Here is a 25,469-nt window from a genome sequence, read left to right on the forward strand (position 1 = left end):
ACTTCATTACATCTTACTGCTGGAGGTTCAATACCTAAGAGGTTTTATCTGGGAGGAGTACTGGAGATTTTATTTAATTTTAGGAGGATGTTCTTTAATCTTACTTTATTCAGCAAATTGTTACAGAGGTGGTAGCAGTACAAGAAAACGATTCATTATGGGCTATGTTCTTTGTACATTTAAAGATAGAATAAAATAGATGTACAAATCTCTTTCAGAGACAGTGTGAGTGGGAATAGATGGGAAGATGAATTTTAAAACATTTGGTCAATATGAAAAACAACACTGTCAGGCAAGTTGATGGCTGTTTATGAAAATGGTTTTAAGTATGCAAAGTATAAACATGTTCAATTTTGTACACTAACAGCAAGCTTTGGCAAACCAATAATGCTGTTGCTGTTGTGATCATACACATAATGTTTGTTTATAATTTAATATGAAATAATGACAAAAGATTTCAGGGCAATTGTCATTTGCCACTCTGGGGTTATATTGTTCATTAGTAGCAGTGTCTCCATTAATTGAGATATCAGTATCAATCACTGGCAGTTTGGAAGATGGATAAAGAGAAATAGTGTAAGTCATCTGTTTTTGTGAATTATTCACTGTGAACTGATGAAATGGGCAAAAATACATTGGTATGAATTTGAATTTGTGGTTATGCAGTTAGAGGGCTTAAAGAACAGTTCAGTGCCCTCAAGCTAGTAATAATTGATACTTTCTTCACAGTACTTCACAAAACTTGGGAATTTAATGAATCCTCGCAACATCTCTGGGAAGGAGGGAGGTAAATATGTTATCCCAGTATTGCATCTGAGAAAGTGGATATAAAGAGATGGCTTACCCAAAGCACACTGGCATTCACAGCCATTGTATGATTATGGGGTGGGGCAAGTCAGACAGGTGGGCTCCCTTCTATTGATCTGTCCAAATAATTGTAACAAGCACCAGTATTGGCTAGTTGGAGTTTTAGTGACAGGAAGTGGGCCTATTCCTGCTTCACCTACAAAGAAAATGCTTTCACCAATAATGTGGATTAAGTTCATTAATAGAAGCTCATCTTTTGGGGCCCAATCCTAAAATGGTGTAAATCAGAGTAGTTGCATTAACTTCAAAGGAGCTATGTCAGTTTACAACAGCAGAGAACCTGACCCATTATTTTTATTGTAAGTCTGATCCAAGTTTTGGTATAACTTCTTAAATAAAATAGTTAAGTTCCTTATTGGAGGACACCATTGTTCCCATATTGTGTCACAGCCTTAGAGGAATTCATTTTTCTATTAAGAATTCTGTTCATTTAATTAATGAAATCTAAAATGCTCTCCTCATTTGCACCAATAATATATCCTTCTCAGAAGCAGCCATGTCCACAAATTCTCAAAATGGAAATCTCTCTTCTCCACGCAGGATATCAGAACTAGGTGTCATATTGATGGAGGACCAATGCTGTGTATTCAGCAATGATGAGGTAGTATTAAAAACAGACCCAGCCCTTATTCCAAAATCTGACTCTTGCCAATTTTAAGCAGTAACAATATCATCCTATTCAAATCCTAAACCAAAAAGAAATTCTAGTACTAGATGGATGTAAGAAAAGTCATCAAAACATTTTTAAAACACACTCAGGGTTTTACGAAGACTATCATGCTGATGTTATTTATTACCGATTAGTAAATGGGAAATAATGTATTTAAAGCTTCAATAGGTAGATATCAAGTTAGCTATCAGAGGTTTATAAAACCAGTAACCAAGCCATTTGTAACAAAGTACACTGCACTAGAAAAATGGCAGCTTCCTAGGCAAAACGCGTGGAATTCATGTAGGAATTAAAATGAGAGTCTTGCTCGAAGGTTCATGGGTTTAGAAGAGACTATAAACTTGACCAGTTGCTGCTGGCTAATACAGCTTCTAACGAGAGTGACCTGAATTTAGTACATCTCTCTAAGTACTTCAGTAGAGATATTCCTTAAGTTCTTCCTCCCCTGACTGTTTTTACTCACTTATGGCAAAATGTCTAGAATGTGAACCAGTGGGCAGACAGTAACAAGATAAGAAATTTTCAAATAGACAAGAACAGATTTTCCATTCTGCACCCAAACGTGGGTATTCCAGACACAAATAATAGTAATATGCCAAAATAGTTCAATTTTTAAAAAAAAATCTACACAGACAAAATTACATATGATCTGATGCATTGCAAACTTGGCAAACATATTCCTGAACTCTTACTATTAAAAGTAATGTTATTGCAGGGAATGTGGGAGCAACAACAAATTTATTTTTTCAACATAAGTGAATTTATAGTTTCTGGAGCACAGCTGATTTACCACATTCTCTGAGCTTTAATTGTCCTCGTAATGACCCACTTCCACAAACTTTCTGAGACTTAACAAGAGAATGAAGTGTGTGTGTGTGTGTGTGTGTGAGAGAGAGAGAGAGAGAGAGAGAGAGAGAGATGAGGAGGCAGGGATGGAGAGTACTTATTAACATGGCCACTTGTCAGCTAGTAACTAGAACAATTTTCCTATTGGCCACCTAATATCCGTTTTAAAATATCTTATTTTTTATATATTTCCTTTTATTCTAGAGTGTCTTTACAAACCATTGTTGTATTAATTTTAATTAAATGGGCCCAGTGCATCAGAGGTGTTAACACAGGGGTCAGCAGCCTTTCAGCAGTGGTGTGCTGAGTCTTCATTTACTCACTCTAATTTAAGGTTTCACATGCCAGTAATACAGTTTAACGTTTTTAGAAGGTCTCTTACTATAAGTCTATAATATATAGCTAAACTATTGCTGTATGTAAAATAAATAAGCTTTTTAAAATGTTTAAGAAACTTCATTTAAAATTAAATTGAAATGCAGAGCCCCCCAGACCGGTGGCCAGGACCCGGGCAGTGTGAGTGCCATTGAAAATCAGCTTGCGTGCTGCCTTCGGCACGTGTACCATAGGTTGCCTACCCCTGTGTTAACATAACCTGGAAATTGTCAAACATTAAACAGTTCTAAACAAGGTCCAGGGTTTGGTATACAGAGACCTGAGTCTGCTTAGTATCATAACAAACTCACCATTAAACATCCTTTTAGCCTTGTATTAAAGATATAGAAAAGAAGGGAAAGAATTAAAGCATTTAAAATGTTAAGTATTAAATAAGTCTTTCATTTTAAAACATCCCTTGTTCCTTTCCCTTTATGTGTAGAGAACATTTTGAAGGGGGAGGGAGAAGCCTTGTTTGACAGTGTCTCACATGTTAATAAATATTCTTTCGGGGTGGCGGGGGGGAGTTAGTTTACATAGGCTGGAGCTGTTGCTGCTGTTAAAATCCAATCCCATTCCTGGAAGACAAAACTAGGCAATTGCAAGAAAGGTGGAGAACAGAACAGTCAAGATAGAAAATGCAGTTTCTGTCTCTAGTGTTGACTTTGACGTGCGGTTTCATTGCTGAAAACCAGAGGCACAGGAAATGATCTTATTAGCAACTCAAGACCTAGCAAACTTGTACAAACATTGGGTTGATTAGGGCATTGCTTTTTAGCTGCCTTTCTGGTCACAGGCTTACAGCAGTTTTGCAGAATATACAGTCTTGCCTGGGTAAGCCAGACTCTTACTGAACAGAAGCAAAAAGAAGAGGGCTAGGAAAGAGACGAAATAAGGCATCAGTGAAGGAAAAGGACTCATTGGCAGGGGAGATGACAAAATTTCACATTCCAGGTGATGGATGGATTTTAGCTGAAGTTGGTGAAGATGGTAGTATCATCTGGGTCTTTCTTACTGGCCTGGCCAGGCCTGGCTAGGCCTAGGGTTGCCAATCCTCCAGGATAGTCCTGGTGTCTCCAGGAATTAAAGATAAATCTTTAATTAAAGATTGTCATGTGGTGAAGCCTCCAGGATATGTTCAACCAAAATTGGCAACCCTAGCCTGGCCAGAACATCTCTGGGATCAAAACAGTGAAGACCCAATGGTATTGTGGTAGATGCTGGAGTCTCAGGAGACAATTGAGGTGACAGACATGATGGTGAAGCTTGTGCCTTCCCCTTCTTTCAGTCAGCAGTTGTTACACTTGCATGTCACTGATTTTCTCCCCAAAGTCTTTTCTTTTAAGGACCCTAAATTTTGGTTAATTGATTTCCACACTTCTTTTGTTTACCAGACATGGTCTTAACACAGTCCTTGAGTTATATTATCAGTAGGCCTTTTAGTTTGAACTTAGTTCAGTCTTGGACTCCCTTTTGCATTTTTTCCCATCAGCATTTATTGTTACAGATTATTGAAACATTTTGTAAATTTACATCCACTTTCCCAGAGTTAAGCTTGCAATTAGGATAAATTTGTAGGCCCAATTATTACAACACCAGCTACATACAAAATAACTGAAGGTCAGTCACTTCTGAGTTAGATGGTGGCAGCCAAGCAGACAGATGATGCACAATTAACCCAAGTAACATGAAACAAGTTTGAATGTTAATTTTCTGAATTAATTACTTTGAGATTACGCAAAGTATTCTCATCAGAATTCAGCACTGCTGCCCAGCAACTGCATTAGTATGGAGATACTGCCTCCCTCTCCTCAACACTCATAACCTACTCCATAAATTTTACTGAACAGTTAAAAAGGAAGTGGTGGAAGGTAGAACATGTAATTATGGTGATTTGGTGTAGGGTTCTCCCCTCCTCCCCCGCAGTAGATTTCCCAAACACTGTCTGTAAAGTATCTGGCACATGGAACTGCAAGTAGATTATCAGTGACTCAAACAGCTGTGTTAGGTTGTCCACCTTTAGCTTTGCAGGCTAGTAGTGTATTAATCCTTTGATAACATTGTATATAGTTGTGCTCCATTGTCCATAAAAACAGTGATAGTGGGTCAGACCAAAGGTCCATCTACCCAGTATCCTGTCTTCCTACAGTGGCCAATGCCAGGTGCCCCAGAGGGAATGAACATGACAGGTAATCATCATGTGATCTATTCCTGTTACTCATTCCCAGCTTCTGGCAAACAGAGGCTAGGAACACAATCCGTGCCCATCCTGGCTAATAACCATTGACGGACTCTATCCTTCATGAATTTATTTAGTTTTTTTTTTTTTTGAGCCCTGTTATAATATTGGCCTTCACAACCTCCTCTGGCAAAGAGTTCCACAGATTGACTCTGCGTTGTGTGAATAAGTATTTCCTTTTGTTTGTTTTAAACTTGCTATCTATTAATTTCATTTGGTGATCCCTGGATCTTGTATTATGTGAAGAGTAAATAACACTTCTTTATTTACTTTCTCCATGCCAGTCATGATTTTATAGACTTCAGTCATATCCCCCCTTAATCATCTTTTTTCCAAGCTGAAAAGTCCCAGTTTTATTAATCTCTCCTCATACGGAAGCGGTTCCATTCCCGTAATCATTTTTGTTGCCCTTTTCTGAACCTTTTCCAATTCCAATATATCTTTTTTCAGATAGGGCGACCACATCTGCACATAGTATTCAAGATGTGGGTGTCCCTCTCTTCATCCTTTACTGTGGTGTAGTCTAGGTTAGAATGCAAATATATAAAAAGGTTTCTGTCACAGTAAGAATTTTTCATTTTCTTAAAAAGTCACAACACCTTAAAAACAAATATGAAAGTATATCAAGTAATAGACCATATTAGTTTGATATCCCTTATTTCCCACTAATAGCAAAATACACAGTTGCAAAAACTTTCAATCCCTGATATCCCACAGCTCACACCAGCATTGGAAAAAAAGACAGTAGTGATAACTTAGTGATGGAGCATCTCGAAAAGTATAACTTAATTATTCATTAGAAGGTGGACCTGTATCTGAGATAGTCAGTGGTGTTCAAACTTTTGTATTGGTGACCTCTTTCACACAGCATAATTTTGCTGATATATAAATATTGAACAGTAATAGTTTACTTCTGCATCTTTCACAGATCCTGTTAGAGGAGTGGTGCGTGCACGCGCACACACCCTACCTACAGCAGAGAGAGAAGAGACAAACATAGAAAAAACAGAATTAGTGGTATTCATCCTAAAATTAATATCCCATATAACTCTTTTCTGTGGAGAAGTGTGGGATATTAACATTTGGAAGTGAATTACCAAAACTGGTGCTTTGTTTGGACAAGAGAAGACAAGTGTGGAGCAAAGAAGTAGATCTGAGAGTTTTTATGGATCAGATTACACAGAGATAAGGGGTCTAGGGAGAAGAGATAGGAATAAGGACAGAGTGATGTGGAACACCAATAGAAATCTGGAAGGCAGATGAGGAGGATCTCCAAAGGGCACACTGAAGGCGTAATTAGAGATGTAGGAGGAAAACTGAGAGAGGACACAGTAACAGAAAGCAAGAGAGGACAAGATTTCAAGAGGAGGAGCTTGGTTGACTGTGTTAAAGACAGCTTACAGGTCTAGGAGGATATGGATGGAATACTGGTTCTGAGACTAGACTAAGAAGTTACTAGAGGTTTTGATGAGAGCAGTTCCAGTTGAGTGCAAAGGGTGGAAGGTGGACTGGAGAGTGTCCAGGATGGAATAGCGGAAGAGGTCTGCAACTGCAAGCAGTGCATTCAATGAGCTTAGAGATGAAAAGGAAGAAGGGAAATGTGATGGCAGATGGAGAGGCAAGTAGGGTCAAGGATTTTTAAGATGCGAGAGACTCTACAGTAAGTTTGTATTTTTGGGAGAAGAGCCAGAGGAGAGTGAGAGGTTAAGGAGAATAGTAAGGGAGGGGATGAATGAGCCTGAAGGAGATCAGGGGATGGGGTGGTATCGCTGAGGTTCTGTCTCTGAACAGCACATTATCTGCAGCAAGCATTCCTTAGCTGGTCAGTTCCCAGTAATGCTTTATATAGCAAAAGAGAGAAGTTAAGCAATATTCTGGTAAAACACAAAATGTCCCTGATAAGAACTTATGGGACAAGAAGGTGTCTCAGAAAGTGCACAAAGTAAGCAGGGGATGTCCATTTTAGATTTGATTTTGACTAACAAGGAGGAATGGGTTGTGAATCTAAAGGCTGAAGGCAATTTTGGTGTGATTATAAAGTGAAAGCTATCCTGATTCTACGGAAAGAAAGGAGTGAGTGCAGCAGAATAAAGACAACAGACTTCAAAAAAGTAGATTTTAACAAACTGTGAGATTTGGTAGGTAAGGTCCCATGGGAAGCACCTCCAAGAAGATGAAAAGTTCAGGAGAGCTGGCAGTTTTTCAAGGAGACAATATTAAATGCACAACTGCTAGCTATTTTGATATGAAGAATAGCAAGAGGGCAATATGGCTCCATCAAGAACTCTTTAATGACCTGAAAGTTGTAGAAGAATCCCACAAAGAGTGGTAACATGGACAAATTGCTGGGAGGAGCACAAAAGAACAGCACAAACATTTAGAGGCAAAATCAGAGGGGTTAAGGCACAAAATGAGTTACTCCGCAATAAGGAGAGCTTCTTGAAATATATTGCAAGCAAGAGACATATAAAGAAAAAGTTGAAGGTTCTCTACTTAGCATGGAAGGAGAGCTTATAACAGAAGATATCAGGAAGGCTGAGGTGCTTAATGCCTGTTTTGCTTGTCTTCACTAAAAAAGGTAAACTGTAAACCAGATACTTAACACAATCAATATTAACAAAAATAGCAGTGTATACGTTCAGGCCCGAGCTGGAGCCTGAGCTCTTAGACTCTCCCCCCTTGTTCCAGCCCCACTGCGAACATCTTTACTGTTATTTTTAGCTTTGCAGCCCTAGCCCGCAAGCCCAAGTTAGTTGACCCAGGCTCTGAGACTCAGCTCCGAGGGTTTTTCTTTGCAATGTAGACATATCTTATGATGCAATTGACAGGAAGGCTAATATTGTTCTGGAGCATATTAACAGGAAAGTTGTGTGTAAGACACGGGAGATAATTGTCGTGCTCTGCTTGGCACTGGTGAGACTTCAGATACAATATCGTGCCCAGTTTTGGACACACATTAAGAAAGATGTGGACAAATTGAAGAGGGTCCAGAGGAGAGTGACTAAAATGTTAAAAGGTTTAGAAATCCTGAAATGTGAGAGGAGGTTAAAAAACTGGACATCTTTCATCTTGAGAAGAGAAGACTGGGGAGGGGCTGTTAATAGTCTTTAAATATGTTAATGGCTGCTGTAAAGAGGACAGTGATCAGTTGTTCTCCATGTCCACTGAAGGTAAAACAAGAAGTTATGGGCTTAATCTGCAGCAGGAGAGATTTAAGTCAGATATTAGGAAAAACTTTCTAACTCTAAGAGTAGTTAAGTACTGAAATAGGCTTCCAAGGGAGGTTTTGGAATCCCCATCAATGGAAGGATTTTAAGAACAGGTTGGACAAACACCTGTCAGGGATGGTCTAGGTTTACTTGGTCCTACCTCACCACTGTGAGTTGGACTAGGTGATCTGTTTAGGTTCCTTCCAACTTTACATTTCTATGATTTTATGATTCTAAGACCTTCAAGTTTGGTTATTGCTTTAGGACTGGCAGAGTACCAGAGTGAGAGACCCTAAAGCAGTGACTGTGATTAATCCCTTCCTTTACTGTGTTATCCTCTTTCAGTAGATTAGAGTCTGAGTTTTCTGACAGACTACTTAGGAGCCTGTAGCAATGTGCTAAAATATAGAACACTTCATTGTGAGAGAAAGTGTAAGAAAAGAGTGGGTGTGAATGTGTGTGGTGTTAGATTGGATTGTGTAGAGAATAATGAAAACCTTGCCCAGGACATTGTACTATTTGGTTACATACTGTAACAGTAGGGCAGAAAATCATCATTGTGATTCAACAGCTGAAACAAATGTACATCACGTCACCATCACTTGATTTAATGCCTCTAAATTTCCAGTGATGTTCATGGATTCATATATTTTTTAATCCAGAAGGGGAACCAATAGATCATCTAGAACAGTGGTTCCCAGACTGTGGTCTATGGACTCTGAGCGGTCTGTGAAGAGCTGGTTGGTCATAAGATGCTGCCTCTCCTCTGTTTCTACCTGCGGTGGTAAATTAAAAGAAGCTAACGTACATTAAATAGTTTCCTAATATCACCTTTCCATATAAGCAATTGCTGTAGTTACCACAGAGATGTTAACCCATCTTTAATGGGAAAAGAGGGGGCTATAAGAGATGATCAGTATGAAGATGTAGTCCACATTATGAAAAAATTTGAGAAACCCTGATCTAGTATGACCACCTGTATAACACAGGCCCTAGAATTTCACCCGTGTACTGAGCCCAATTACTTGAGTTTGGCTGAATCATGTCTTCCATAAGTCATCCAGTGTTGATTTGTAGAATCCAGAAAACAGAGAATCCACCGCTTCCCTTGGCGGTTTGTTCCATGGGTTAGTCACCTTCACTATTAACATTTTGTGCCTTTTTTCTAATTTTAATTTGTCTGACTTTAGTTTCCGCCTATTAGTTCTTGTTGACTTTCAAAACGCTGAACAGAGTTTGTTTCTTGATTTACTTGAAGGTGGTTGTTTTTTTTTTTAACGTGCTGCTTGTGAACCCAAGGATTTAATTAAAAAAAAATTAATGTACAGAGTATGTTGCTCTTTCAATTCCTTTGAGAGTTATGTTTTCAGTGTTGACTCCACAAAGGCACCTAGCTAGAATATATAACCACACCGAACATCAGCGGTATCATTTGTCTTTCTCTCCTTTTTCCTAGCTCCTGGCAAAAGACAAAACAACCTAGCATATTACTTTTTCTTATTTAATAGTGTACATAGCTGATCTATGTACCCACATAGTCTTATCAACAATACGCCTGTCCTTCCTTCTCAATTATATCTGATTATTATTTAGGCATTGTTGCTGCATCTTGTCTTAAATTAGATTGTAAGCTCTTTGGGACAGAAACTTTATCTTGCTATGTGTCTTATATGTATTTACCACAGTCCTACTGGAGCTTGTGGGCGCTAGTCTAATAAAAATAGATGATCTCTCTTGTTAAGAAGTTATGCCTTATAAAATGTTCATGTGAAGATGCAGTAGTGAATGGTATCTTGTTTTCTCCCCATCTGATACCAGAATGTAAATATGATATTGGTGGCCTCAGAGACACTCATACCTGTTGGGATATAAAGAAACCATGATAACAAGCTAATTTACTATAGCAGCAACTTGTACATCATACAGTCTCCTTGACCCAGCTCTTACAGAAGAGCATTGCTATTAATTGTGATTTTTTGGTGGACGATTTTTTTTTTTTTTTTTTTTTTGTGGCGCCTGTCCTATAACCAGCAGGCGAAGAAGGGATTGACTGTTAAATTGGTGCCAGTGCAGTCCATCACATCATTATTCTGTTTTGAAACATAGTTCGCACATCATAGCAAGCCTACTCCATGCTCTGAATTGATAGGTTATTGCCCATTTTACTGATGGGCCACCTGATATTATTAAGTTGACAGGAATCCAAAAATTTCCATTTAATTGAGTCCATCTTTTGATGATTTTAAAATCAGAACTGAACCCTTATGATAAACAATGGATTTGGCAACCTTCCTTTAAAATATTATGTTTGCATATCAGTCCTTTTGATATAAAAGAGATCTTTTGGTGTTTTTTGGAAGCTTTAGGTTTTCATAAAGAAAAACTTCCTTTACCATTGTTCTTATTCATTCTTTCCACCCCTCTCCTTCCCTACCAATGACTTCATTTGGAGTTGTAGGTACTCAGCATCTCTGAAAATAAGACCCAAGGTGTTCATAGCTGCAAAAGTAGTTGCTGATACTTGACTATGGCCACTATCTTGGGTTCACAGTAACTGCAACTGAAATTTTCGTAGTTCACGTTTAATTTTGAGGTATCTACTTGAGCACTTGCAATTTTTATGTGATTTGGCATTTAATGCTAAAGTAAAAGTTTTAGAGCCCCAGAAGCATCAGTAGAGACTTGAAGATGGTAACCAGGAATTACATGTGATGGCTGGACTTCCTATTGCATCTCCTGGGAGCAGTGATCTAATTGCTCTTGGAAAGTGATGGTTCTGTACAATTAACAGTTGAAGAGAACTGCAAATAATGTTTTGTATTGCTTCTGGTCTGTTCCATAATTTTTTTTAAAGGAGTATATTCTTTTCCTGATGCCCTGGCATAATTCCAGTTCCTTCTCATTGGAGTGAGGTGCATGCATTAATAGAACACATACAGTTTTTAGATTGCTGCTGCCCAAGCACACATTTTCAATATTAATGTGCTTCGCGGCAGAGACAGACTACTTACTTAAGTCTAGGGACAAAGAAAGAATTACTGATTCAGGGAGATGTGTATCTAGCCATGACTTACTGCTGTTTTCTAGAATGCAGTAAGTTATAGATTACAGTCAAGTAGAGAAAAGTTATTCAGATGCCCAATAACGTGTCATTTCATTTAGTGTGCTCCTTTGATTTACTTTGTATGGTTGGATTAGAAGGCAAGTAACTAGTCTCCCTTTCTCAATATTCTTAGTCGTTTTTTGGTTTTTGTTTTTTATAGCCTGAGCAAATAATTTTCATGGCCAGGTTTATGAAGCTATAAGTTTGGATAATTGCTTGTTCCCGTGTGTCAGTAGAGCAGAGTTTCAATGTTAGAATTCTTTTATTTCCATTCTAACAAGATACAATTTTAAGATAATTTTTATTCTTTTGTTTCTTTAATAGTCTGATACCTACCTCTGCATGTCATTACGTCTGCCAGTGGATGAGGAAGCCTATGTAGGTGAGTATGAGCTAAGTGGAAAAACCTGATCAGGCCTTTTTTGAAATGACTCCACAGCTTTCTTTGACTCATAAGAGCTTAATCTTTTACTGTCAGAGTTTCTAAAATACATTCATCATGCCTAATGCAGAAACAAACCAGAAAGAGCCACTTACAGTCAAGATAACAAACTGTATCTGGGGAGATTCATGAGTAATAGTAGTTAAGGAGCTGCATGCAGATGCCTATGGCAGCTAATACCAAGCAGTCCTATTTGTAAAATATTGACTTTCTGTCTGTGGCTGGATACTTAATTCTGCTCTAGTGAACAGACTGTTTATTTACAGGCAGTAAATCCTCTGCACTTACTATCAACAATGGGCACAGTAAGATTTTACTTATCCGCAACAAGTCCATTTTTTTTATATTCTGGCGTGAATGAGATGACAAGTAAATTGACAGGACTTACTATAGTAGTGTGTCAATGTTTAAATCAAATAAGTTGATCAGTAAAGTAAGCACCATCTGTTCAGTATGTCTTCTGGATAGCTTTAATTTTATTCTATTCTGCTTCTAAACAATCTAGTTGTTCAGGAAAGGGAGGAGATAAGCAAATGGTTTATTTGACTGAAGTTAGTTTCATTTTCATGATGCACTGTAATACCAGGGGAGGAGAACAACGGTAAAGGTAGAGCACCTGTATTTTTCTACTTATTTCTGCCGTAGCGAGTCTTAGTGCACTTTTTGAGGTGAAAAGTATATATAGTTGCTGGTGGCATATTCGGAGTATCTTTTCATATGGAGCTCCCCAAAGGAACTGACCCACAAATCTGCAATAGGACAATACACTTATATTTTTCACCTTATATAGTTCTAAGTGTCATAGCAAACATAAAAATAAAGTAGGAACTGTCAATAAGCGAAGCAGCCCATAATTGCAGCATTATTTTCTTGGCTGTGAGATTGATGCCCGTAAGGGAAAAAGCATGAAAGGATTATCAAAGTACTTCATTCTTTGATAAACTATTGCTTGCCATACAAGCATGTAGTAGACTGTGCTGCTTTAGGTTGATTAGAAAAATGTATATTAACCTAGATTATAGACAAGTTTATGTGTAGTACTTAGATTAATTTCAAAATTGCAGCAGTTCCTTTCTTAGGAAACTTACAGTAAAACCTTTTTTTTACTTTGCAGTACTTTTTTTTTATTTTTGTATTTACAAGCATTAAATATGTATGAAATGCTTTGTTGTTTGTCCCTTAAGAGTGACTTACCAAAGAGCATGGTTTTAAAAACCCCCCACAAACATGGGCGAATTCACAGTACTTGTGAATCATGTTAGGCGTCAGTGATAATCCAGATGAACCCCTTCATGTCTGTAAAAAGGAAGAAGCATAGCTTTTGGATACCTGTGTCTCCTGAGGAATTGCTCTTCTCGTTTTTAGATGGTTTAAATCCTTTGTTTCACTTGTTCGATAACATACATTTATTACAACTGGACATGTAATAGGTGAGTGCCTTAGGTGAATTAGAAATTCCAATTTCCACCATCTAGAATGATTCACTGCGGTTTAGTAAAGTGTATATGAGAGATTTCAACAGCACAATGATATTCCTATATCTGCCTTGTATTGATGTTTCGGGCATCTTAGGTCTCTATTGCTCTTGCCTCCACAGACATTGTCATTTTCATTTTCATTTTCCTTAAAATGCCTTCTTTTTTAATTTAATTCTGTCAGGTACCAGCAGGCATCAAAGTATGGAGACTCTCTTATTCCTTCTTCCTCACATGGTTTCTGTGCAACAAAAGGGCCAATTTATCCCTATTTCTAGGAGTTTGTCTACACTGCAATCAAAAGTATGATTGCAGCCCAGGATGGCATACCTTCACTAGCTTCAATCTAGACACGCTGACTAAACATAGCATTGAACATAGCGTAGTACATATCCAGTGTCTCTGGTGTATTTGAACGACCCACACTGCCTGTGGTGCCATGCCTTCACTGCTGTTTTTAGGCATGTAGGCTAGGTTAAAGCTGTCACTGGTATGCCAGCCTCTGCAGCCATCACACCTTCATCTGCGATATAGACATACCTATGGAGACGGAGATACTAGTCCATGAGGTATTTGGATGCACGATTTCACAGCTCCTTCTTGAGCAAGGATGTTGCCTACTCAATACCACGTGCTCTGGATGATTATTAATAATGCACAAGTTAATGTTGTATAGACTCACAGTTCAATCAGTCAATTACATGGAGCATGATACAAAGCAAAGCTTGTATATATCCACCAAAAAGAAACTGCTCCAGATGCCAATTGATATCCAGGAGAACAAGAGGGAATGGATCAGCAGAAATAAAACTCTCAAACTGCAACCATCATAGTTTAGATTCCCAAAATAGAAGATTTCATTTTATAAGCAAAGGTTACCTTCTAAAAATAAAATGTGACATATGCCATTGCTGTTTGCAGTGGTGTTGTAGCCATGTTGGTCCCAGGATATGAAAGACACAAGGTGGGTAATATCTTTTATTGGAAACTGAAGAAATGCTCTGTGGAGCTCAAAAGTCTGTCTCTTTCAGCAACAGAAGTTGGTCCAATACAAGATATTACCTCACCCACCATATCTCATTCTAAAAATAAAACAGTTGGAAGCAATAGAGTCACACTTGCAGCTGTATCCAGTGTATGTTGTGCACAGATAAAAGCCACAAGAGTCCTCTGTCAAAATTGACCAACCTGATCCAGAGCCAGTCCATAGAATATATTGACTAGGAATTATAAATTAACTCTTCATCAGACTGCTGTTAGAAGATGAACTTCATAATTAGCTGTTGTGCATGTTACTCTAGATGGCCTTTTTCAGGGACAGCTATGTATATTCTGGTAGACACTGCCCAGTCACTGTGTGATGTTCCTGGGATAGGGTCAAAATGTCAAGTTTGGATGCTTATTGGAACTTGTTGAGCTTCCACCTTTCCCTCCCCTCCAGGCCTATGCATCTTAACTAAAGGCCGTTTCTATTTTTGTTGTGTAGATCCCACCATTGACTTTAAGATAAAATATATATAATTATGTAAAATGAAATTAAATGCCTGTGAGGTAAACCAGGTGAGGAGAATTGTCTTGAAGGTAAGAGTGACAATCCCTAATATACTTAAAACAATCATTAGGATTTTTTCTAATTATCTTTATAAATGTTTGGTTATTTTTATTTGGGCAAATAGAAAGTGTCTTCACTCTCTGACTGGTGCTGGCATTGCTACAATCTGCTTTTGACTACTGAACTGTAGTCATAGCCGAAGGGTGTTTTACAGATACTCAGAAGAATTGAGTCTGACAGCAAGCCACTCAGCCAAGTTATTTGACTGTCATCTTCATCCCTTTACTTTTGTTCACATGGCTGACCAGTAAATAAATGTATTTTTCTTATTGACTGATGGTAAGCCTTTATCTGTCAAACTGCACTATACAAATGAGATTGAGCCTATTTGCAGATGGAGATAATTTGATTTATTGCTTTTTTTCAAATACTCAACTCCTGAATGTTGCTGGTTTGTTACCATAGTATTGCAAATTTAAACATGGTCATTGCCAGGTGACATTGCACCTTGCTAACATAACACATCTAGGTTTCTTTGTAATCCATCAAACAGTCAGAGTTCATATATCCTGGCCAGTCTTATTCCATTCCTGAAAAAATATGATCCAAAATTATTTTTAGGGAGTGGAGAGTAGGGGAAAACTGTTTGTTTTTTAAAAAAGGATAAGAAATATAAGTTACTATCTTTGAGGATAGCCATGTTAGAACGGATTCGCTATTTAAATTGTTAAACTAGACACCGTTAGAATCAACTCACCCCATCTCCCTCAGAGTTCATAATGCTATTGATGGGGCGCGCTGTGTTGGGTAGGGAGGCCCAATTTCATTATATAAATACAGGTATTTAGTATATGGCCCTAGTTTGCAATTCTTAATTTGACTATTAAAATGGCTAATCTCTGTTTAGCATAATGGCATTTAAAAATTACATCACTTTTTACAAAATACATTGGGGTTGAAGTTGAAATCCCAGCTGGAAACATATGAGTGAAGATTTGATCAAGAATATTATTTTCAGCTACATAATGCACACACTATGTTTGATAGGGTGAATTTAATAAATAACATGAAAGGATTATATACAGAGCTGGTTGGAAACTTTACGACAAAACTTTGTTTTGTCAGCAAATGTTGATTCTCTGGAGCAAAATGTTTCACTGAATCTAATGCAGATTTGACAAAACTTTCCCTGAAACACAGGCAAGCTTTTGTTGGAAAACTGCCGGTGTTCCAGGGCCACAGCTCTGCAGCAGACAACCTAGCAGCCATCAGAGCCCCAGCTAGAACCAGATCTCTGGGGGCCACTAGGCTTCCTGCACTGTGGCAGGGATCCTGCCAGAGCCTAGGCTGGAGCCATGGTTTCCTGGGGCTGCTAGGCTCCCTGTTTGAGACAGGGTTCTCAAGGCTCCCAGGGTCACTGTCATAGAGCTGGGAGCCTGGAAGTCTTGGAACCATCTCCCAAAGCCCTCAGCTCTGGGACTGCCCTGCTATCTAGCCTGCCCCAGGTTGGGGACTTTCAGATTCCAGGGCCAACTGGCTCACTGGGCTGCCTGCTTGGAAGTAATGGGGTTGGAGTAGGAAAGAGGCCTAACTTACTGGATGAGTTTATGCTCATCCCCGAGAAAGGGCATAGGTGTTATGGTTTTACACCTCAATCTTGAAGTCATTTCAAAATATCATTGCCACTCTGCTCCAGTTACCTGTCTAGTGTTGTGCTATACAAACTATCCAGGTGTTTACAGCTGAACTCATGTTCATCAGTTGTGCCTGAAGTGCAGGTCTGTGGTTTACAACTGTGGATAGATGGATGAGAGGTCAGAGAAGGGAGGTAGCTATAATCAGATATCTCTATGTAGAGGCTGGTAATTTCCTGCTGTCTCTTATGCCTCTAGTGCCAAGGATTTAGGCACTCAGGGTGCAGCTGGAACACCCAACTGCAGGCCAGCAGTCTTGGAGGGATCCCTTTGTGGGCTCATCCATTCTCTCCCCACCAAAAGGTGGGCTTGCAAAACTTACAAATTCCCTGAGCCAAAAAAAAAACACGGTCCAGACCAAAGTTCACTGATGGCAATGGGAGCCTTTCAGTGGATCAGGCCCTTACATTGAGAATGCATGCGTATCTAATTATCCATTTGTTTTCACCTTTAGACATAAGGAAACATTCTGCTTAGTGTTCTCAGCATGCAGCATTCTAATAGTTGCATTTGTGGCTTAAATCAAAATATCCCAACAAAGACCTGGGGCAAAACCTTGATCGATCGAGCTTTCAGCCCTCATATAGATTGCGCTGATCACAACACGCCGCAAAACATCAAAGGAAAAAGAATCCCACTCTTACTGATATCAGACCAATAGATTAGATAACTATTGGTATCAGAGCAATATCTCTGTCTTTCTCTTAGTTTATAAAGTAACATTCAATTTCAAACTGTTCATTATTGTGAGTTTTTAAAGGTAGACTATCAGTTATGATTGTAATCAATTTTAAAAAAATAGTTAAATGCAATTGCAGGTATTATACTTGCCCCTGCTAATTTTTATGGTTTTATAGTTACATTTTCCTATTTTTAAAAGAAACATTTAATTTTCTCTAATATTTCAATTGTAGTAATTTCAGATGTTAATTAAAACAGCAAGTAAAAAAATTCAGACAGAAGTGGTGTGTGCGTTTTTTGGTGGTGGTTTTTTTATTATTATTATTTAAGTTAACTGTGTTCCCTTTAATTATTACTTTCTTGAAGGCTGGCCTTTGTATATATTACTCACATTATACTTTTCACATGTGTCAAATTCTACAATAAAGATAATCCTGTTTCACATTTATGAACCATTTATGACCTCCTTCAGAAAACATTTTTCTTGCTTAAATTGTCAATAGCGTCTTAAAATGCTTATGAACCCAGTTAAGAACTTCGCATTAATGACACATTGTCTCATTCAAGAGTTAATTGTAATTTCACTATTAAGCCACAGTAATAAAAAGGTGGAAATAAAATGTCTTCAGTACAAAATTGTTCTATGATTACGGGCCGAATAGAATTTGCTGGCAAAAAAATATTGTATGCTGTTGCTTTGGGCTTTTCTCATGCTTGCAAATGAACTACTGGTAAAAGTAGAAACTAACAGCATTTCAAATGTGAAAAGCAAAAACACAATGCTGTTAGACGAAGAATGGAGACATTTGAACATTGACCTTTACCCATGTGTCCAGGATTTCAAGGCACTCAGTCACAGAAAGCCTTAGGCAAGGTGGCCATATTCGCTTTTAAACACATCTGTGGCTTAGCAGGGATAAATTCTGTAGATTTAGACCTATTGCTCAGTATGCTCTGCTATTCTTGAAACCTTCACCCTAAACTATTTCCAGCATTCTGGATAGGTGTAAGCCATATATGTGATGTTTTAGAAGGAGAGGCGGTCTTAGCTCATTTTGATAAGCAATTTATTTAGGCAGTTCCCCACTTTAAAATCTATTTCAGGCTTCTTAATTCTTTCTGAAAAGTATAAGTTCTTAGCAATCCCCCAATCACATCACGTACAAATGTAGACTGGGATTTTGGAAGAATTTGAAGGGCATCCCATTGCACTTCATTGGGATTAATTCTTTTAGGCGCCTTAGAAAAAGTTGTACACAGTATTCCTATATGCATCTGGTGCCCAGTTGATTTTTCTCATAGAGTGAGAGGTTTCACTTGAATAAGATTTGGTAAACTGGGAAGAGTGGGACCCAGAGCATGAGTATTTAACCCGTGCTTGAGCTGACAAGGCACTTAGGAGAAGGACTTTTGTTTTCTCATCCATTAAACTCTCTAAAATCAGCTCCAGTGTAAGAAAACATGGTTTGTTTTTTTTTCTCTCTACCTGTCTTTTCAGAAAATGAAGCAAATAGTTGGTCTGTTTTCTCTGAAGTTCTTTAAATATCCACCAATAATTTATCATTTAATTGAGGTCCTACAGGAAAAATACGATGATTTGATGGAATAAGCTTTGAAGTTAAGGGACCTATCCTGAGAGATTTTACTTCACAACTACTGAAAATAAAGATTTGTAGCTGCTTATAAACATATGATTAATAATGATTAACAGCAAGTGTCTGACATGAGAAGCACAACCAGTGTTCAATCATTCTCAAGACAGGTGAATAATGAGGAAGAAATCATGAAAACGTTTGGATGTCAAAGGCAAGTATAGGGAGACACAGCACAGCTGAGGAAGACAAATCATTAAGAGGGCTTCTCAAGAAATTCTAGTCTTTATAAAAATAGGCTAATTCTTGGATTTTGAGGTATAGCTTGACTTGATGCATGTATACATTCATAGAGTTTAAGGCTGAAAGGCACCTCATCAGATTATCTCATTTGACTTCATGTATATCACAAGCCGTTTGAGTTTATTGATATTGCCCTAGACTATGCCCAAAGACTTTAGTTAGAGTGAAAGAAGATTCTATATTCAACTCTTTCTTTCCCTTTCTGCTGTCTTACAAGACTATAGTATTTTTCTCTTTGGGAAAAATAAGTACATAGACATCTCACACCATGCTTTTGGGTTGTTTTGGTGCTACTGTGCTGTCAGTTTAAGTATCACAGCTCACAAATGATTTTGTAGCATCCTGAGGGAATTGTAAAATTCCAGATGTCATCTTGGAATTGCTACTTCTATTATTCCTTTGCTGATTGCTTTATAGCTTTGTTTTCCAATGCATAAACATAACTAAAATATTTAAATATTCTTTTGTAATATTAAACAAAGCTGTAAAAGTGTGAACTGGCCCTGGGCATTCTTCTTCAAGAGTGCCTGGCTGTAAACTGCTGTTGCAGAGTCTTGGGGTTCCTGTGGGGCAATGCTTTTAAAATGTCAATAGACAGCATTTCAGTATTGCCTCTTATCTGAGTTTTTCCCCTCCCCTGTTATGCAATAGTTAGGTTGGTTAAGTACTTAATATATTGCCAAAAAACAAGATGGGACAATCATCTGAAAGCTGTTCATTTCTTCAATTCATAACGTTAAATTAGAGGATACAGTAGTTTACATCTTGGTTTTTTTAAGTGATTCTATCAAGTTAAAAATCATATTACAAATGCTCTGCTTGTACTTGTAAAGCACTGAACTTCAACAATAAACATTTTAAGAAAAAGCTGAAGCAGAGCTGTGTGTGGCTCGAAAGCTTCTTTCTCTCACCAACAGAAGTTGGTCCAATAAAAGATATTCCCTCACCCACCTTGTCTCATTTTAAGAAAGTCATTTAACTTCCACCATTTTGTTTGTTTACTATCAGTTCCTTCAGATCTGTCAAAAAGCTTTTACTTTTTTTCTTTTGTGGTTTCTGGCGTGAAGTAGAATGATATTTGGGTTGCAGATGTGCCAGTGCTGTGTTTGAATCTGGGGTGAAGGGGGTTAGATTTTTTTTCCAGAATTTAATGGGAACTTTGGGTACACCTAAGACATGACTCATTTATATCGTTGTATGATACCTGATACAATATATTGATGTCTGTGAGCAGAACTAGCCATTTGTTTGGTTGTTTTGTCTAAGCATATGAGCACTTTTAGTGGGACTGCTCTCCCCACATCGATTAGTTAGGGGGGAAGGTTGAGTAGATGTTCAAGGGATGTGACACAGTGCCTGGAGGAGAGGGATGGGGAAGATGCAAGAGCCTGTGCTTGGCAAGACTGGGACGTGACCCATCCTTCTCCTTGGATTCTCTATCTTCATATTGGCTGGGGGAATGGGCTGGCCTGTTGGTTCTCACGTGCTCTCTCCCTTCCTCCCTTAAACTCTCTCCCAGGATTTTCAAAAGCCTCTAACTTCTATTAGCTGCCCCACTGTCCTATAGGAGCTGTGGCTTTAGGATGCCTGTTTTTGGATCAGGAAGGATTTTTTTCCTTTTGGGCCAAATTGGCAGAGGTCTGGTAGGGTTTTTTACCTTTCTCACAGCGTCATGGAGGCACAGTTGGATTTAAAGCGGTAGGATTTGATATTTAGAAGTATGACTGGACAGGGAAAAGAAGGCACAAACCATTCTGTATAATTCCTTTTTGTCCTGTAGTAAGCAATTGACATTTAAAAACAACAAAAACACAAATGGCAGTATACAGCTCTTCTTTCTGTTTCTTAAACACTCCAGCAGTGTTGAGCCATCACATCAGAGTGAACACAAAAAAACAAAAAATTATCCATCATGAGACCGTGAATAAATGATGGCACAATATTTTCATTGTGCACGTAATGGACAATCTCAAAATGGTCTGCTGTAGTGAGAATAAAACTCACATTTATGTTTGTTCTTTATCAATTTGTCTTTCAGTTGACTTCAGGCCTCAAGCCAGCATGGACACTGTCCATCACATGTTACTCTTTGGATGTAACGTACCTTCTTCTACTGAGAATTACTGGTAAGAGTTACAGACTCATATCGATTGTTTTACTTTAACATGTCGCTAATGCTGATTTATCCTCATGCACACATTTTATAAGATGCTCACAGATTTTAATTGAGGAAAAAAGAAGGGAAGGGAGAAGAAACGCATTCAGTTCTTGTTCCTTCCAAACCTTATTTTTGAATGTTTTTTTTTGTTAAACGTTAGATGCAAATATCAGTCTTACATATTTGGATAGTAGCAATACTATGAAAGTGTCACATTCTGAGTGAATATTTTTGTCATTGTGAGGGTAGTGTGAACTTCACAGATTACATCAATGCTCTGTTCTTTTTGTGAAATATAGAAGACACTAAAGGCTTAGGTAATGTTTGTGAAGTGAAACTAGAAATTAAAATGACAGCTCTTGCAAAAAGTATTTGGGGAAATATAAGTGAAACATAACCTCTAAAACCTATTTTTAAATTGAAATACACATTTAATTAGATAACTAATGGATGCTTATATTTGTGATCTATTTTACCAATGTTTTGGCAAAGGTACTTGCATTGATTTTTAAAATTAATAATATGTAATCAGAGTATAGACTTTCTTCCTCTCCCCACCCCCTTTTGGTCCCAGGAAGTTTGCGAGACTTACCCATCGGCAGCAGTAGCTTATGAAGAAGAACACAGTTAAATATTTTTCCTACACCAGATTTTGAGTTGCCACTTGTTGTACTGCTATCTGATGTGTTCAGGTTACTGAGGACTCCTTAATTTGAAGCACTGAAACTCAATACTGAGACATGGAGGCCAATATTTTTAAAAATGGAAGCCTAAAGTTTAGGCTCCTAAGGCCATATTTAGGCAGCTAACTAAGTGGCCTAACTTTTAAAAATACTGAGCATCCAGAAGCTCCCTTTGAACTATACCAAATAGTTATTTGACTATGGGAGTAAGAAGAGCAGGATTTGGCCCTTAATCTGGAAGGTTCCCCATGCTGGTAGTTTTATGGTGAGGATGTGAAAAATTGGTTTCGTTTGTTTCAAAAATTTCATGTTAACAGTAAACTTGAATCCAACTGTTGCTCCTCTAAACAAAAATTTCAAATAGAAATGAGATGATGTACAGTGGAGGAAGAAAAGGCTCCACCTCCTGAAAGCAAAGAAATCCAGAGGAAAGAAAATTCTTCCATTTAAAATTAATGGATGCAATTCTCTTACATATTATCAAAATTTAGTTTAGATTTTACTTTGTTTTATTTTTTTGTTTTAAACAAAATGCCAGTTATGTCCTCACAGTGAACATACAGCAAATAATTATAAAATAATTCATGTCTCTATTACATTTATATTAAATGGTCATATACAAATGCTAACAAATTTCCTCAACCACAAGAAAAAAAATCTGTTCCTTTTTCAAGCTGTACTTGGAAAATGCCCAGGTAAATAGGACACGTTGCAAAGACTCTGTGCTCTTAGGCTTAGGGGTTGAGGAGGTAAGCAAATTCCCAAGCTGAGAACATTTTCAGACAAGTTTTTTTCTCTCACATTTATCAACTAGTTCTGTTGGTAACCATGATGAATGCTGCAATTTTGTCTTAACATATAAAGCTATGCTTTTCTTTTATGCTAAGGTAAAGAGATTTATTTGAAAGTACGGCGTTTCCATTGATTCCTTCTCCTAGCCCCAGTAAACACTTTTATTTGTCCTTGGTAACTGCCCCTTCTGTCATTTATTAAAATATATTTACAGATATTAAGTTTACATGAAAAAGATACACATCATGAAAGAGTTTCTAGGATGTTGCCTTTTCAAATTAGTTTGTGCCTACCTATACTGGAGCCTTTTATGTCTTGTTAAAACAAGCAGATTGCATTAATAATGTATGTAATTGTTTGATATATATACATGGAAATCTCATATACTGTGGTGTGGTCCCTGTTTAGATTCGCTTTGTGCTCAGTTCAAAATAATAGATTGTGAGGAAGTGATTTTTCTATTTGGATTTGAACTATGGATATTATGATTGTACAAGAAAATCTCCTGTAGCACTTATTCAGTTAGTAGCATTTGTATACCTTTTCCTAAACTTTTGTCTACCAGAGAAAAATATGGTAGTGCCTGAGAACCTACCCAAAATAGTCTTGGGCCCCTCTCTCCCATCACAAGGTCTGCCCTGCCAACTGACAGTCCTGGCTCACCCCCAGTATCCACTTCCTCTGCTCCTGCTCTTGCACTGTGGAGTCTCTCTCTGGTGGAAATCCCATGGCCCAGCCAACTTCCTCCAGTACAAATATGTTCTCTCCTCTTTTAGTTCTGCCATCTTCTTAGCTAAACAACTCTACCTCTCCAACTTAATTGAATCCCATATACTCAATCCCAGCTGCCTTTTTGGCTACTTTGGCTGACACTCACTCCGAATTCTGCTCTCTTTCTGTCTCCACTTCATTTCTCTCCCCACACAGGAACTCACTGATTTTGTTTCAAAGAGAAAATTGACTTAATATGACAGATCTTCCCCCACTCTTCAGCTTCCCTTCCCACATTTCTGTGCCTGAGATAGGGGAGAAGGAGGAGAGATTTTCATCTGCTCTCCTCCTGTAATCCCTTTGCTTGGCCCAGTAATCCCATTCCATCCCCTGGTCTCCCTTGTGCCTGCTCTTATTCCCCTACCCCCTACTCTTCTCCTTAACCTCTCCCTCTCCTGTGCCTCTTTTTCCTCACAATATAAACATGTTTTAGTTTCTCCAATCTTAAAACAAAACAAATCACCTTTGACCCCACTAGCCTCTTCAGCTACCACCCCCTCTACCTTTCAACTCTAAGATCATTGAACGCACTTTTTACAATTGATGTCTGGAGTCTCTCTCCTCCATTTCCACCCTAGACCCTCTCCAATCCAACTTCTGCTCCTTGTACTCCACTGAAGCACCCTCACCAAAGTCTCTAATGACCTCTTTGTGGCTAAAGCTCAGAACCGATATCCTAATCCTGTTTGACCCATCAGCAACCTTGGAGACCACCAGCCATGCTCCTCTTGAACTCTTGTCCTTCACTGGCTTGCTTGACTGTCCTTTCCTGGTTCTCCTCTTACTCACTAATAATTCTTTCTGTGTGTCCTACAGAAGACCCTCCCCATCTCACTTCCAGCTTCCTGTGGTGAGCACACAGGGCTCTTTCCTTAGTCCCTTTCTTCTGCCTCTGCATCCTCTCTCTGGGTAATCTCACCGGAAAACACAAATTCAGCTACCCATCTCTATGATGATGACTCAAAAATCTACCTCTCTGCTCCAGAACTGTCTCCTTGTATCCAAACTAAAATCTCAGCTTGTATTTCTGACATCTCATGGATTTCTAGCCATCCGTTCAAGATCAATATGGCTAAAACAGCGCTCTTAATCTTTCATTCTGCTACCTCCTTTCTTGATCACTATGGACAACTCTGTACTGCCTGATACTCAGGCCCATAACTTGGATGTCCTCATATTTTCGGACCTCTGTCGAAGTCCTCGCATCCAGGCTATGTCTAAATCTTGACAATTCTTTCTGTGTAACATATCTAAGAAACAGTCTTTCCTATCCATCCCACAGCTTAAACTTTCATTCAGGCTTTTTATGTCACATATTGATTACTGCAACATCTTTCTCTCTGGCCTTGACAAATACAATCTTGTATCTGTTTCGTATCCGTCCAGAATGCTGCAGCAAGGATCACTTTCTTAGCCCATCACTTTGACCACGTCATCCCTTTTTTTGCCTCCCTCAGCTGACTTGCCCTTCTGTATCAAAACAAATCTAAGCTACTTGTCTTTACTTTCAAAGTCCCTTTTGGCCTATCCCAACCCTACCAATTATCTTTCATTCAATATCAAGGTGTCAACTCCAATTGGCCCATGATGCCAGCCTCTGTTACCACTTATTAAATTTTGTGTTTTCTCCCATGCTGCTCCTCACTTTTCAGAAGAACTTTCTGTAAAACTAATGTATTATTTTCCTTCAAATCCCTCTTTAAAACAATCATTTTTCATGATACCTACAGAAAACTTGACAACAGTTAGGCAGCTGGTGTGCTGAGGTCCACTGTTTACCATGTTAACCAGTATAGTCTATTTTTTTTTATTCCGCTGTCATTCAGGCTGTATTTATCTATTGTTTCATCTTACACTTAGATTGTAAGCTTGTTGGGACAGTGACCATATTTTAGTTCTGTGTCGAAACAGCTCTTAGCTCAATAGGAACCTGATCCATGACTGGGGCACCTGGGTGCTGTGGTAATACTACTACAAACAACAATACTTTTCTCACCAACTCCTCTGGATAACTAAG

At 38.3% G+C, this 25,469-nt stretch overlaps 1 protein-coding gene across 11 annotated transcripts in view; it reads left to right on the forward strand.

The window, feature by feature from the left end:
• Positions 1-25,469, forward strand: part of PAM (peptidylglycine alpha-amidating monooxygenase) — an 843,699-nt gene that overhangs the window by 694,305 nt on the left and 123,925 nt on the right. For all 11 annotated transcript variants that reach the window (XM_050945654.1, XM_050945643.1, XM_050945642.1 and 8 more), the window contains 2 exons: positions 11,634-11,691; positions 21,087-21,174. In XM_050945654.1, the coding sequence (XP_050801611.1) occupies positions 11,634-11,691; positions 21,087-21,174 (146 nt within the window). The remainder of the gene's footprint in view (positions 1-11,633; positions 11,692-21,086; positions 21,175-25,469) is intronic.

This window comes from Gopherus flavomarginatus, chromosome 3, assembly GCF_025201925.1.
Source record: "Gopherus flavomarginatus isolate rGopFla2 chromosome 3, rGopFla2.mat.asm, whole genome shotgun sequence".
NCBI classification, from domain to species: Eukaryota; Metazoa; Chordata; order Testudines; family Testudinidae; genus Gopherus; species Gopherus flavomarginatus.